Here is a 14,202-nt window from a genome sequence, read left to right on the forward strand (position 1 = left end):
TCAAGTATCAAGGGGGTGTGGGTACAAGTCTCTGGATGATCCTCTGATTCTTCAATTGATGTCTTGAACACTCCACCATTGAAGGGCCTCCGGGTTTCAAGTGGCTTGATCTTCAAAGAAGGGCTTGAATATATAGCTTGTTCCTCTTGAAGGGCCTCCGGATTCAAATGGCTTGATCTTCAATGGAGGTTTGGATCAATAGGCATAGGCATGATCATTAAGGAGGAGGTTCTACTTTCAGTATCACATTTTTATGTGATCCTGAATAATATTTTTCTAGATGTTTACATCACTTTTTCTAGGATGTGTGTGATTACATAGAAATGAAATGCACTATTTATAGTTGTAGGATAGAGAGTTTTGATAAGCTCAAACTCTTTTGATATTATCTAATTAACAAATTAGATAATATCAATATTATCCAAAATATTTGAAATATATTCAAATATACTAATATTGATAAATAATCAATATTTATCAAAATTTAAGTGTCTACAGTATTCTTTGTTCTTATCGACTCCGCCTAGGATCGAACCTTCCCCCACCACAACAGTCGCGTTCTGCTAGACTTAAAGTTGTCACATACGAACAGTCGCATTCGTTTAAGAATTTGCTATTTAAATCCACCATTATTCTCGACTCAAACCTGTCTCCTTCAAACACATTTTTGCTTTTCTACTCTACCTTGTAAAGAGAGTTTCAATGGCAGCCGAACCCCACACCGAAGTAGTTGGAAACCAACTCCGCATAGGACTGCGCTGGAATTTAATTAGGGTTCGAGTGCTACGAGTTGTTCGCTTGCCAGAAACTAAAGGTTCTGAAAGAATTCGATCTATAGAGTGTGTACTTCACGATGTAGAGGTATTATTTTTGTTTAGTGTAATATAAATCTTACGGAGTAATATTTTATATTTATAAAATATACTGTTGATGCATATGTTTTTTGTGTTTTTTTTTTTGTTTTTAAATAATTTCAGGGGACTTTTATTCATATGCACATTCCACAACCGTTTGCGCAAAGGCGCGGCAACAGATTTGTGGAAGGAAAAGCTTATCTACTCATTAGATTTGAGGTGGCCTATAGTACCTACAGAAACAAGACCTCTAGTCTCTGGTATATGCTGATGTTCTGTGAGAGAACTGGGGCAATATTACTGAAAGACGATGCTGAGTTCCCAACATATTCTTATGACCGAGAAGATTATGATTTTGATCAAGAGGTGATCTACTGCATACTTACATTGTTCCCCCCCCCCCCCCCCCTTTTTTACATATATAATTTTATTGATGTATTTACTGTTTAGTAACTTTCACGATTTGATGGATGAACAGGTTCCTGACGCTCCTGTTGGAAACTTGGCTAATGAGGATGTAATCAATGAGGAGGCTGCGTAATAAGGATGAATATTGACTAAAATATCAAGATTTTTATGCGTATTATGTGACGACTTGTTGTTATTTTCGTCATACAATTTATGAATTAATAAAATTTATATATTATCATTTTATGTCTATTATGTGATCTATTATGTTATCATTAACGCATATTCTACTTGCTTTTCTTTTTTTTTAATAAAATATAATAAACGCATCCTAGAATGATATTCCACGCACTTTAATTGGTTTCGCGATGCACATTAAACTTTTGTATTTATAAATAAAATATAATAAACGCATCTTATAATGATATTTCGCGCACTTTAATTTGTTTCCCAACACACATTAAACTGTTGGATTTATTAATAATATATAATAATCGCATATTAGATTGATATTTCGCGCACTTTAATTGTTTTCACGACGCACATTAAACTTTTGGCTTTAAAAAATCATTTATTTCGATGCAAATTAATTAAATTTATATTTACACGCATGTTGTTCTTGTATCATTTTGTCTGCAAATTATTTCATAATCAAATAAACGCACTTTAAGTTTTCTAGTCGCGCATATTAGAATTATCTTTAACGCATCGTATATTAACTAATAATTAAACGCATATTAGAGAAAGAAAGTGTTAAATATTGCCTTTGTACGCATATTAAGCTTTAATGTCGCGCAAGTTAAATGTTAATCGACGCATGTAAAGACGTTTACCACGGACCAAAGTTTCTATACATAAACCAATGCACATTCTGTTTCTGTACTACGCACATTAAGTTTTAATGTAACGCACGTTAAAAGTGTAATCAACACATATTAAGAATTAACTGCGCGTGGGTAAAGTAATAATAACACGCACATTAAGCTAGTAGCAGTGATTGTTAAATACAAATCAGTGATAAAAACAAAAACTAGTAATAGCTGGACATTAAATTCAAGTATCTCAACTGTAAAAAGCGTTCTGAAATGAGTTAACTAAGTAGTTGTGTTTCATATTTGCTATCCATTTTCGTTCTCGACTGTAAAGGCGTTGAAATAATAGTCTGCTATGCCTTTTTCTTACCCTTTTGCTTGTCCTTATTTTTGGGGTTAAGTGGGCAAGTCCTGGTGTCATGGTGATCTCCTCTAACACCACAAAAATTGCACCTCCTGCCCTCTTCTTTTTCCATTGCCAACTCCTTGCTGCTTTTGATACGCTTGCCGCTGCCCTTGTTCTTTGCATGTTTCGGTGGAAGTATGTTGATCTCTTAAATTTCTGTTGATCCACAATATGATTCTATAACAGTCCTCCTGCTGTGCTGAGGGGACAATTTCTCCCTTCCTGACAGTAGCAGCTGTTTCTGTTCATTAATCACTTGGGAAAATGCAGTCAATTGCTCCATGTTTGAACCTGCCAGATCCATACAATAGTGTATATCAGACCACACATTGTTCAACAACATCTTCTTTTCATCCTTTGGTCCATTCTGATCGTAAATCACACCATCTATTTCAAATGTAGCTTCTAAAGATGCATCCTTAGTCCACCGATTAACCACGTACTTCAGAGGGATCCTTTCAAGGTCTCTAAAGACCACAAATATGTGTCTACACAACAGTCCAACCATCTCAAACATCTTGCAACTGCATTTGGCCTCATGGTCATTTACATTGTGCACCACAGTAAATCTTTTGTTCTTTCCATCCATAATATCATAGTGCAACATTCCACCGTCTTCTCTAACACTCAACACCATACATTTGAAACAGGACGCACATATTTCTTCCTGAACTTGATAGAAAACAATAATGGTGTAGACGATTGAAGCGTGCTTTTCAATCCCCAGAGGCGTCTTCATATCTGGATTGTACCCTTCGTTGTCACTGTTGAGCTTTGCATTTGTGTTACGTTGTGATCGAAGAGCACTATCAAAGTTCATCATGAATTCAACTAGGCTTGATTGGGGACCATTAAAACGGCTGTACGTGTAGTTCTCACTTTCGGAACGAGAAGTTGTCCTGAGTAGTCCTCCCATAAAGACATCTCTAAAATACGCTGGGATCCAATGCTTTCTAGCCTCAAACATAGTTTTAAACTAGTTGTGTTCGACTAAGTTGTACTTTTCCATGAGCTCTCTCCACTGCTTCTCAAAATCAGGAGGTTCCAAAGATGACGTCCAAACGATTGAGTTCAGTTTGTTCCTGAATTCCTCATCCTTGTTCAGCGTAGGACCCACTTTTTCCCCAACTTTACACATGATGTGCCACATGCAATAACGATGCCTGGCTTGCTTGAAAAATGTTGGAATCGCCACTTTCATAGCTGGATCTTGATCGGTGACAATTATTCTTGGTTCCATACCCATTGCCTTTTTAAATTTTTCAAAGAGCCAAACATAAGACTCAATGTCTTCTTTCAACAGTAGTCCAGCACCGAATGTTATACATTTTTTATGGTTATCAACTCCGGTGAAGGGTGTAAAAACCAGATCGTACCTACAAGACAAAAAGCGTCATCACAGTATGCAGGTGTCAAACTGCCGCACTTAGAGAATTATAGTAACGCACATTAAGTATTAAAATAGCACATGTATGTAATTGAGGTGTAATTCTGGAAATTCCGCATTAATATGCGAGACAGAAGCGTTTAAGATGCGTGGTATAAAACGACAATGTGCGCTTATTTGTATTTCAATTCTTTTCCAATAAAACAGTGAACATGTCTAAATCTTAACATGTCTCAACAGATCAGGCAATGCTAAATGTGTATTAATTAATGAAACATACGAAAGAACGTGAATAGAATAGTATATACCTATTTGTTGAGTACGTGGCATCAAAAGAGACAACATCTCCAAATGCAGCAAAATTCTTTTTTGACATTGGATCTGCCCAAAACAGTCTGCTCATCTGCTCATCTTCATCAACCTCGTAGTCAAAAGCAAATGCAGGGCACATCTCTTGTTTCTTAATAAGATTATGCACCAGTATTTGTGCATCAGCTCCCAATATGTATGCTCTGAGATCCCTTCTGACATTTTTAAAGTCCACTACAGTTGCTCCGACTTCAGAGTAATCCCCCACAATATGACTGTTTAAACCGTGTGATTTTGATGCTCCAATATTTGTTTTAGCGCAGTCGAGTATAAACTTCTGGTGAACACTGGATATGTTTCTATTTCCCTTTAGAAACTGCCTTGCCAGAACCGAAGACATGTTGTGATTATGTTTTTCAATAAAAGTGGTAACTTGGTACCCAGCTGCTCCAATGTACTTAAACATAATCCTGGCTCTGCAACCAGTTCTGTTTGAAACCCTTCGCCGCTTTGGACGGGAAGGACCTTCCCCTGCATCTGCACTTGACTGCGAGTGACAATGTTGAGCTCCTGTATTCTTAAATCCTTCTCTGTTGCAAACGATTTGCTTTTGAGTTTTTGTCCCGTCACGTGCTGTAATGACGGAACTAGACCTCGTGTCAAACCCGACTTTCGCAGCATAATGAGTGCAGAATTCAATACCAGCATCCAATGTTTTAAAAATCATGTCTACTGCTGGTCTGATTTCGTCTTCACAATGAGGAGTCCAATACTGTGTCATTCCAGGAGATATGGTTAATGTATGACTATTGCTGCTGCGGCTGGGACTCAAACTGGGGTTGTTGGTAGATTGAATGTCAATGGGAACTGTAAGATATAAAGCATGAAGTTATGATCGTGTTGTTGCAAGCCTCTACGTGCGTAATGTGAACACTTAATATGCGTTAAGTTAATCAGATCATTGTCAATATGGCAGATTTATAAAATACAAGAGTAGGTGCGACAAGTGAGAAATTAACGTGCGTCAGGGTAATAGTTAACGTGCACATGTTAAACAGTTAATATGCGTGAGTGTTTGTTAAAATATTATGTCATTACTTAACGCGCGTCAGAGAGTCCAGTAACATAACATGCGTCTGGAAAGGAATTAATGTGCGTGTGCTCAACGGATAACATGTGTGAGGAAAACAGTAATATGTGCATTTTTAAAAATGATGCGGCTACACATATCATCTACGTGCGTAAGGCTCTAGGCTCGGATTAATTTAAAGTAGCTCAGTAATTCGGTGGTTAAGTTGCATGCTTAATGTGCGTGTAATTAAGACAAGAATGATGCCAATACAAATGCAGATAAAATTAATTCCAGAAAAGCGATAGAATTTGGGTAATACCTCGATCGAATTCTTCCATTGTTCTTCGGGTGACGTTTTTGATGGGTTTAGGGTTTATTTTGACGAATATGATATTGAACGACGAAGAGAATAGATCTTATTGCCAATTTCGTAGAGATCGTAAATTCGTCTGAGATTAGGAAATATAGAAGATTAGGAATCAATGGTGAATTTTGAAAACGCTCGAAGAAGAAGAACAGATTTTTTTTTTTAATATAATCAAAAGGACAAAAATGCCCTTAATGAGCAATTCGCGCTTAATTTTTCCTATTAATCTGATTCGTTCGATCAAGAGCTACGTGGGGCTCAGATTTAACCTCATTATACACGGGAAGGAGTAAATGCACGGGAGCCCTTCCATATATATATATATATATATATATATATATATATATATATATATATATATATATATATCAAAATTGAAAACTTATATATTATAATAATAACAAAACGTTCCGGGACACCCTCTTGGTTAGGGTGTTGCGGAATGTTTTTATTATTATTATTATTATTATTATTATTATTATTATTATTATTATGATTATTATTATTATTGTTATTATTATTATTATTATTATTATTATTATTATTATTATTATTATTATTATTATTATTATTATAATACTTTTCGCGGCACCGCTCCCCGACAGGGTGCCGCGGAAGTTATATATTATAATAATAATATAACATTCCGCGGCTCCCACCCCTGAGGGCACCGCAGAAAATCACTAAAAAAAAAAACCCCAAATCGCAAATCAAATTTGAAGCTTTCATTCACGACAAAAAAAATAAATAAATAAATAAAAAACCCTCCTCCGTCTGCGTGCCTCGCCTCTATTCGCCACGCCTCCGTTCGCCTGGCCTCACCTCCGTCCAGCTCCCGCCCCGCCAAGTTTTTCATTCGAAAATAGAAAATATATTCATGAGCATATATTAATCATATTATCTTATAAGTTATAAAATATATGTGAAATCCAATTGTTTTATATTCTTTTAGCTACACAAATTATCTTGACAAATGACAATGCTTATGATATTCATTCATATTTAGTTTGTGTTTGTCCCGGGGAGTTAAAAGTCTAAAAGGGTTGGGGTTGAATAGACTATTAAATTTTAACTTATTATTTGTTGTTAAAACCACTAGCATCAAATTTTTGGCGCCGTTGTCGGGGAGATTAGTAGATTGGTTCAAACAGTTGCATGACTTTCTTATTTTTGTGGGTTTCTAGTCTTCTAAAACTGATGTTTCATTGTTTTACTATTCGGTGGAGTCGGTTGGGGACTCCAGGGTGTTTTTATTTGTTTATGTTTGATGATATAATTTTGATGAGTAATTATATTATTGTACTGGATACTTTGCTTGGTCGGCTCTTGTCTGCGTTTAAGATCCGTGACTTGGGGTCACCGCGGTCTTTTCTTGGTATCGAGACTGTTCTTGTTGACGGGGGGTGGTTCTTTCTCAACGCAAGTACATGGGAGACATTCTGAAGCAAGCTGGCATGTCTGATTGCAAACCACATGCTACTCCGGCCTCGATTTTTCGGGTTGAGTCTTCTGATGAGCTGTATGAAAATCCTACTCAGTATCGCAGTCTAGCAGGTGCCTTGCAGTATCTTACTATTACCCGGCCAGATTTATCTTATGCGGTAAATCATTCTGTCAGTTCATGCACGTACTCTCCTACAGTTGGTCATTGGGAGCTTCTAAAGCGCATCTTGCGTTATTTCAAGGCTACTGTTTCTTTGGGTTATGGTTAGTTGCTTCTTCATCTACTGATCTTCATGTCTTCTCAGATTCGGACTGGGCTGGCTGTTCTGTCGATAGGAAGTCTACCAGTGGTTTTGCAGTGTTTTGTGTTTTGAATTTGGTGTCGTGGGTCTGTCACAAGCAGAGAACGGTTGCTCGGTTGTGTATTGAGGCTGAGTACAAGGCGCTTGCAGATGTTTCGGCGGAGGTTACTTGGATTGTGTCATTATTACAAGAGATTGGTTTTCCTCCTGGCGCTACGCCGCGCTTGTGGTGTGATAATCTTGGTGCGACGTATCTTTGTGCTAATCCCGTGTTTCATGCGAGGACGAAGGACGTTGAGATCAATTTTTACTTTGTCCAGGACAAGGTGGCTTCTGGGGAGCTGCAGGTTAGTTTTATTTCCACCAAAGACTAGTTGGTTGATATCTTCACCAAACCACTGCCGGCTCCGCGTTTTGAGTTTCTACGTAAAATGCTTAATATCGTGTCTCTCCCATCTTGAGCTTGGGGGGTGTATTAGGACTTTAGTGGAATACTCCTAGTAGGATTCTTATTGTCTTTGAGTTATTTATCAATTGGTTGTATTATTATTATTATCGATATACAATAAATACTATTTCCAGAAAACCTACTCTCATCTGCCCTATATTGCTATGTCTTTTAATTTCCTGCAATCGGGAATGATACATCTATTCATGCCATGGTAACTCTGGTTTGACAATCATATCATACTTTTCTATTTCAAATTAAACATTAATTCAAAATTTAATCTAATTGACATTAAAAGTAATATGATTAATAACATACAATAAAAACCTTGGGAACCTGTATTTATTTTATAACAACCAAATCTAAAAAAAATGAGAAATTCAACATATTAAACAAATTAATATTCTTTAGCATGCCCTTCAAACCAAAGCATATGAATGTTATAAGTTTCCAAGTAAACAAAACATGTAGCCAATTGTTGTTAATTTGCGATGAATGAAAGCTAATAGCAAGCACAAACATTGTCGAGTGATGAGATGAAGAACTCAGGTGGGAAAGAATATGGCAGTATGCATTGAAAGGAGAAGAAGAAGATACAACTTAGATTATTCTGGTAGAGGAAGAATACAAGTAAAGAAGCTAAGGCGGTAAAAACCGTTACAACTGATTCTTGGAATAGTAAAGAAATCTACCCTTGATTTGTCTACAACTTCATGGTCTTTATTGTCTAATACCCCCCCCCCCCTAAAGTTGGCGCGTGTAAGTCTTGCGTGCCCAACTTAGACTTGAAAATCTGAAACAATGGAGCAGAGAGAGGCTTAGTAAATCCATCGGCTATTTGATTTGCAGAAGAGACAAACAGAAGTTTGATTAGCCCTTGCTATAGCTTTTCCCGGACAATGTGGAAATCGATATCGATATGCCTCGTGCGCTCTTGGAACACATGGTTCTCGGCTATTGCTATAGCCGATTTGTTATCACAGTATATATTCGCTGGTTTTATCATTTCAACCTGTAAATCTGCATGAAGTAGATAGGTAAGCCACTAGACTTCACAAACTGTGGAAGCCAATGCATGGTATTCCGCTTCCGATGATGATTTTAAAACCGTGGCCTATTTCTTGGATCTCCATGAGATCAGTGCTTCTCCTAGGAAGGCACAATACCCTGTGATTGATTTTCGAGTCTCAAAGCATTTGTCCCAATCTGAATCCGAGAAAACTTGGAGCTGTAAATTTGTGTTACATGGATAGAAAAGACCTTGTCCAGTAGAGGCTTTGATATATCTCAAGAGTCTATGTGTCGCTGATAGGTGTTTGTCCGTCGGTGCATCAACAAATTGGCTTAGTTGTTGCACGGCGTAAGCTATGTCGGGCCTTGTGGCAGTGAGGTATAACATTCTGCCTACCAAACGCCTATAGCTACTGGGATCAGCAATGGGAATTCCATCAATGTGAGCTAATGTCAAGCCTTGCGTCATTGGTGAACATGCAGGCTTGCATCCGAGAAATCTAGTTTCATCTAGTATTTCCAGAGCGTACTTTCGTTGACAAATGTTTAGACCATCAACTGAATATTTTGCTTCAATTCCCAGGAAGTAACTTAGACAGCCTAGATCCTTAATTTTGAAAGTGCTATCCATAAATTGCTTGAGCTCTTGTATTAAGTCTAGCTGGGCACTGACCACTATAATGTTGTCAACGTACACTAACAGAGCAATAAATTTTGTTGCAGTTCCCTTTGTAAACAGAGGTGGATCGGATTTTGATTGAGTGAATCCAATGTGAAGTAATGCTGCATTCAACTTGGAATTCCATTGTCTGCTCGCTTGTTTATGACCATATAGGGATCTAAGCAATCTACAGACTTGGTGTGGTTTCTCAGCTTGGAATCCGGGAGGTAGAGCCATGTACACATCTTCATTCAAATCTCCGTGCAAGAAGGCATTGTTGACGTCCATTTGGAAAATATGCCAAGCCCTAGAAGCAGAAACGCTTAGAAACGTCCGGATTGTGGTTATCCTTGCCACTGGTGAGAAGGTTTCAACGTAATCCACACGAAGTTGTTGTGTGTAACCCTTGGCTACAAGCCTTGCCTTGTGCCTCTCTATTGTACCGTCTGCTTTCAGCTTAGTTTTATACACCCACTTGCATCCGATAGGTGTCTTTCCCGAAGGCAAATCACTTAGTTCCCATGTGTTGTTTTCTTGTAGAGCTGTGATTTCCGCATCCATTGCCTTTCTCCAGCAAGGGTGTTTGATGGCTTGGTTGTAAGTCCTAGGCTCATCCACAGCAGCAGTAGCCATTGATAAAACTTTGTGATGTGGAGTAAGGCCATTGTAAGAAACGACCTTAGAAAGAACATGAGGTGTCCCATCTTTTGCTACTGCTTCACAGTAATAATCGTGTAGCTTGCATGAGACTTGCCTTTGTCTGCTTGATCGTCTGAGGCATATAGGATGATCCGGTTGGCTTTCTCTATTATCTGTGTTACTGGCTGTTATGGGCTCGGGAATCTGTGAACGCGTCACTGGGCGAGACGAGGGAACGGTTGCTCTTGATTTCCCTATGGTTGTAGAGACAGCGAAGAAAACAAGAAAAAACAGGAATAGATTGAAGAGTTTTAGATATCTTCCTCTCCCAAATGTCATAAGACAATTTTCCAAAATTCAAATTCAAATTTGATGCCTCCCTTCAGTCTTTCTAAGGATATATATACTGAAGGCTTAACGGTACTTAACATTCATATCCTAAAAAATAGGAACTAAAAAAACAACTTGGAAATCTGAATAAAAATAAATAGGAAAGAAATTACTATAAATAGCTTGGCTTCTTATTCTTTTGTTTACTGCTTCCTTATTGTTGCTTGCGATGTCTGCGCATGTGGTAAGTTTTTCCTATGAATGCATCCCTGGCATTTTCATATGGAGATCCTGGAGATGTGTTGTTGTCTCCTGGTGTAGGTTGGACAGTATTGCTTGAATTGTTGTTGACATTCACTGGCTCAAGATATAAGGGAGCTTGCATAGGATTACTGTTATTGTCTGCTGCTTCATGGTTCATACTACCATTGTCAGCTTGAAGAGAGCTCATGTTCAACTCTTGAATGTTAAACTCCTCACAATTAGATATAGGAATGATTGGCAGAGATGGTCCACACACAGATGGTGGATCAATAACAATATTAAGATTTTCATTGCCGAAAGGAAATTGTGTTTCGTAAAACACCACATCACAGGAGGTAAATATCAATTTTTCATGCAGGTCATAGATCAAATAACCTTTTGTATTTGCATGAAAGCCAACAAAAATACCTTTTCTGCCTCGTGCAGTCATTTTGTGCCTTGATTGAGATGGAGTAGATGTTGCTAAGGTCAGGGATCTTCTTGTGTAGACGCTGATAAGGGCTTTTCCATTCAATAACTAGATACGGTAATCAGATGATCAAATATGCATCATGGAGCACACATTGCCCTCAGCATCGGCTTTTCCAAGGGAAGGTTTGCTTGAAAGCGAATGACCCTTGCTACACTTAATATGTGCTGATGTTTGCGTTCAACTACCGCATTTTGCTGAGGCATATTTACACACGATCGGTGGTGGACAATGCCATGCTCATCAAAGAAGTTCACCATGTTAGACTCTTTCCCGTTATCACTGCGTATGGCCTTGATTGATAGACAAAACTGAGTGTGAATAAACTTGTGAAATTTCTTAACCAATTCTTGTGTTCCAGACTTGGCCCTCTTCAAATGCAACCATGTATACCTTGAATGATCATCTACAATGGTTAGAAAATAGCGTTCTCCCCCCAATGACTTTACCATGAAGGGCCCCCAAATATCTATATATATAAGATCAAAACACGCATTTGACATAGTTTTGCTTATAGGGAAGGGGGATCTATTGTGTTTGGCAAGGTGACAAACTTCACAAGATATACTCTTAGTATTAGAAACAGAAAATTTTTGCTGGTGTTGCATCTTTTTAACGGGAAAGTGTCCCAATCTTTGATGCCAAACATCAATATTACAAGAAATAGTAGAGGTATTGCAAGATTTTCTATCATTTCCTAGGGGTTCAAGCAGCAAGTATAAGCCTTTTTGTTCTCTAGCAAAACCAGTCATCTTCCCATGTTTCTCCCGACGAAGGCAATGATCAGAGGCAAAGATTAAGTCATAAGGTGAATCTTGAAGAAATTTAGTAACAAACAGTATGTTCAACTGAAAGGTAGGAATATGTAGAACATTTTTCAACCACAATCCATCTCTGATCTTAATATTCCCCACATGTTCCACTACAATGTGTCCTCCATGTGGCAAATTAACCACTGCTCCTTTAATAACATGATATTCATTCAAAAAAAATCTAAAGAACATGCTACGTGATCTGTAGCACCCGAATCTAATATCCATACAGAGGGATCCAATGTAATTGAATTAACACGAGTATTGGTTAAGCATCTACCTTCATTTTGAGAGTCTTACTTGTCGAACACAGGCATGAGAGGAAACAGCTGCAACGGTGGAAGCTTTGTTTTAGCCTATTTCTGTCTGTAATAGAGAAATAAGCTTTTGAATCTGGTCAGATGGAACATTGTCATCGCTACTTGTAGATGCTCCCATTATCTGCTGTTTTCCCTTCGACTTGAAGCCTGGCACCCAGCCGGGGGATAACTCTGCTTTTTATAGCACTTCTCCACAGTGTGGCCATTCATGCCACAAAACGTACATTTGGCAGTCTTGTTTGTACTGCCATTATTCATGTTTCTTCTACCATTGAAGTAATTGACTGCAGCTACCACATCTTTATTGATCGTCTGTGTAGATTGCATAGCATTTGCATGACTTATCTCCAAAGCATTCATGTTTGCAGTGTTCATCTGTATCTCATACTTTTCAGCCATAACAAATACCCTGTGAATATCTGGCAGAGAATCTAAAACCAGAACATTAGATTTTAGAGAATTATATTCATCACTTAAGCCTTGGAGGAACCTGATGATGCAATCTACGTCTCGTTCGTTCTTGATTTCCTCAATTAAATCACAGGAACATCTTGGATTGCACTTACACATTGGAATTGGCCTTAGTTCATTCATCTGTTCCCAAAGAGCCCTACATTTAGTGTAATATTCATTCACCGAGAGATTTCCCTGCCTTAAACTGTAGATCTCGTTTTGTAAGGTTGAGATGCGATGTGCGTCTAGCTGAGCGAATCTTTTCTTCAAATCATTCCAGACTTCCGTAGCCCTATCCATATACATGATACTCTGTACGATGGAAGGATGAACCGACTTGCAAATCCATGAGCAAATCATGAAATTGGCGGCGTATTGGCTGTGTGATCTGTCTTGCGCCATGAGTATATCATGTAGGGGATCATGTCGGGGAACATATTGTGACTTTTTGCAGTGATTTAAGGAGAAAAACAAGCAGGAAAGGAGAACCACGGCTGGTTCGAATGAAGCAGGTAGCGGCGGTTCCGGCAGCTCATCATTGGACACGGCAGGAATAGGTGTGCTGTGACTGAGAACAGATTCCGCCCAAGGTCCAGAAAACGGAGTAGATAGATCCTGCAAAGAAGTTTTAGTAGCAAAGGGGAAAACTTCTTCATCAAATCTGACATGCCTGCATGTGTAAATCTTATTAGTATGTAAGTCCATGCATCTGTACCCCCTAAAGGACTCAGGATAACCTAGGAAGACACATGGAGAAGACCTGTATGACATCTTATGACGATTATATGGTCGAAGATGAGGGTAGCATAAACACCCAAAGACACGAAGAAAAAGATAGGAAGGAGGGGATTTATGTAACAGGAGATGAGGACTGGAGTTATTTAATACAGAAGATGGCATTCTGTTAATTAAATAGATAGCAGTCTCAAAGGCAAAATCCCAAAATTTCAAAGGAACAGAGGCATGAGCTAGAAGAGCCAGACCAGTTTCAACAATGTGACGATGTTTTCGTTCAACACGACCATTCTGTTCATGTGTATAGGCACAGGATTGTCTATGTTGAATTCCTAATTGAACAAACAAAGAATGCAACTTTTTGTACTCAGCACCTAAATCAGACTGAATGGCCTTTATTTTGCAATTAAAGGACCGTTCAACAAGAGTACGAAATTTATCAAAGATGACATAAAGATCAGACTTTAATTTCATAGGAAAGAACCATGTATAACGGGAATAGTCATCCACAAAGATCACAAATAACGGAAGCCAGAAGTAGATAAAGTGCGCGCAGGACCCCAAATGTCTGTGTAAATAAGATCTAGGACTTGAGAACTAGAGGAAGCAACACGGGAGAGGGGAAAACGGGCAGATTTGCCTAATTGACACGCATTGCATAAAGAATTATGACAACGAATATTATCACGAGACCCACTAA

General features: G+C 38.3%; 4 protein-coding genes across 4 annotated transcripts; 1 reads left to right on the plus strand and 3 right to left on the minus strand.

Moving 5' to 3' along the window:
* Window positions 1–2,628: 2,628 nt before the first annotated feature.
* LOC109167415 (protein FAR1-RELATED SEQUENCE 5-like) lies at window positions 2,629–3,447 on the minus strand. The gene has a single exon (XM_019316431.1). It carries the CDS (start codon window positions 3,445–3,447, stop codon window positions 2,629–2,631), a length of 819 nt encoding a protein of 272 aa, XP_019171976.1.
* A 9-nt stretch (window positions 3,448–3,456) lies between these two features.
* LOC109167416 (protein FAR1-RELATED SEQUENCE 5-like) lies at window positions 3,457–4,957 on the minus strand. Its single transcript, XM_019316432.1, has 3 exons — window positions 4,176–4,957; window positions 3,847–3,856; window positions 3,457–3,729 (listed from the first exon to the last, which is right to left on the minus strand). Exons 1-3 carry the CDS (start codon window positions 4,955–4,957, stop codon window positions 3,457–3,459), a joined length of 1,065 nt encoding a protein of 354 aa, XP_019171977.1.
* Window positions 4,958–7,042: 2,085 nt separating this feature from the next.
* On the plus strand, window positions 7,043–7,734 carry LOC109167417 (uncharacterized mitochondrial protein AtMg00810-like). Its single transcript, XM_019316433.1, has 2 exons — window positions 7,043–7,322; window positions 7,364–7,734. Exons 1-2 carry the CDS (start codon window positions 7,043–7,045, stop codon window positions 7,732–7,734), a joined length of 651 nt encoding a protein of 216 aa, XP_019171978.1.
* Window positions 7,735–12,431: 4,697 nt separating this feature from the next.
* LOC109167418 lies at window positions 12,432–13,169 on the minus strand. The gene has a single exon (XM_019316434.1). It carries the CDS (start codon window positions 13,167–13,169, stop codon window positions 12,432–12,434), a length of 738 nt encoding a protein of 245 aa, XP_019171979.1.
* Window positions 13,170–14,202: the final 1,033 nt, after the last annotated feature.

Source organism: Ipomoea nil, unplaced genomic scaffold, assembly GCF_001879475.1.
Source record: "Ipomoea nil cultivar Tokyo-kokei standard unplaced genomic scaffold, Asagao_1.1 scaffold3162, whole genome shotgun sequence".
In the NCBI taxonomy this organism is placed as follows: Eukaryota; Viridiplantae; Streptophyta; class Magnoliopsida; order Solanales; family Convolvulaceae; genus Ipomoea; species Ipomoea nil.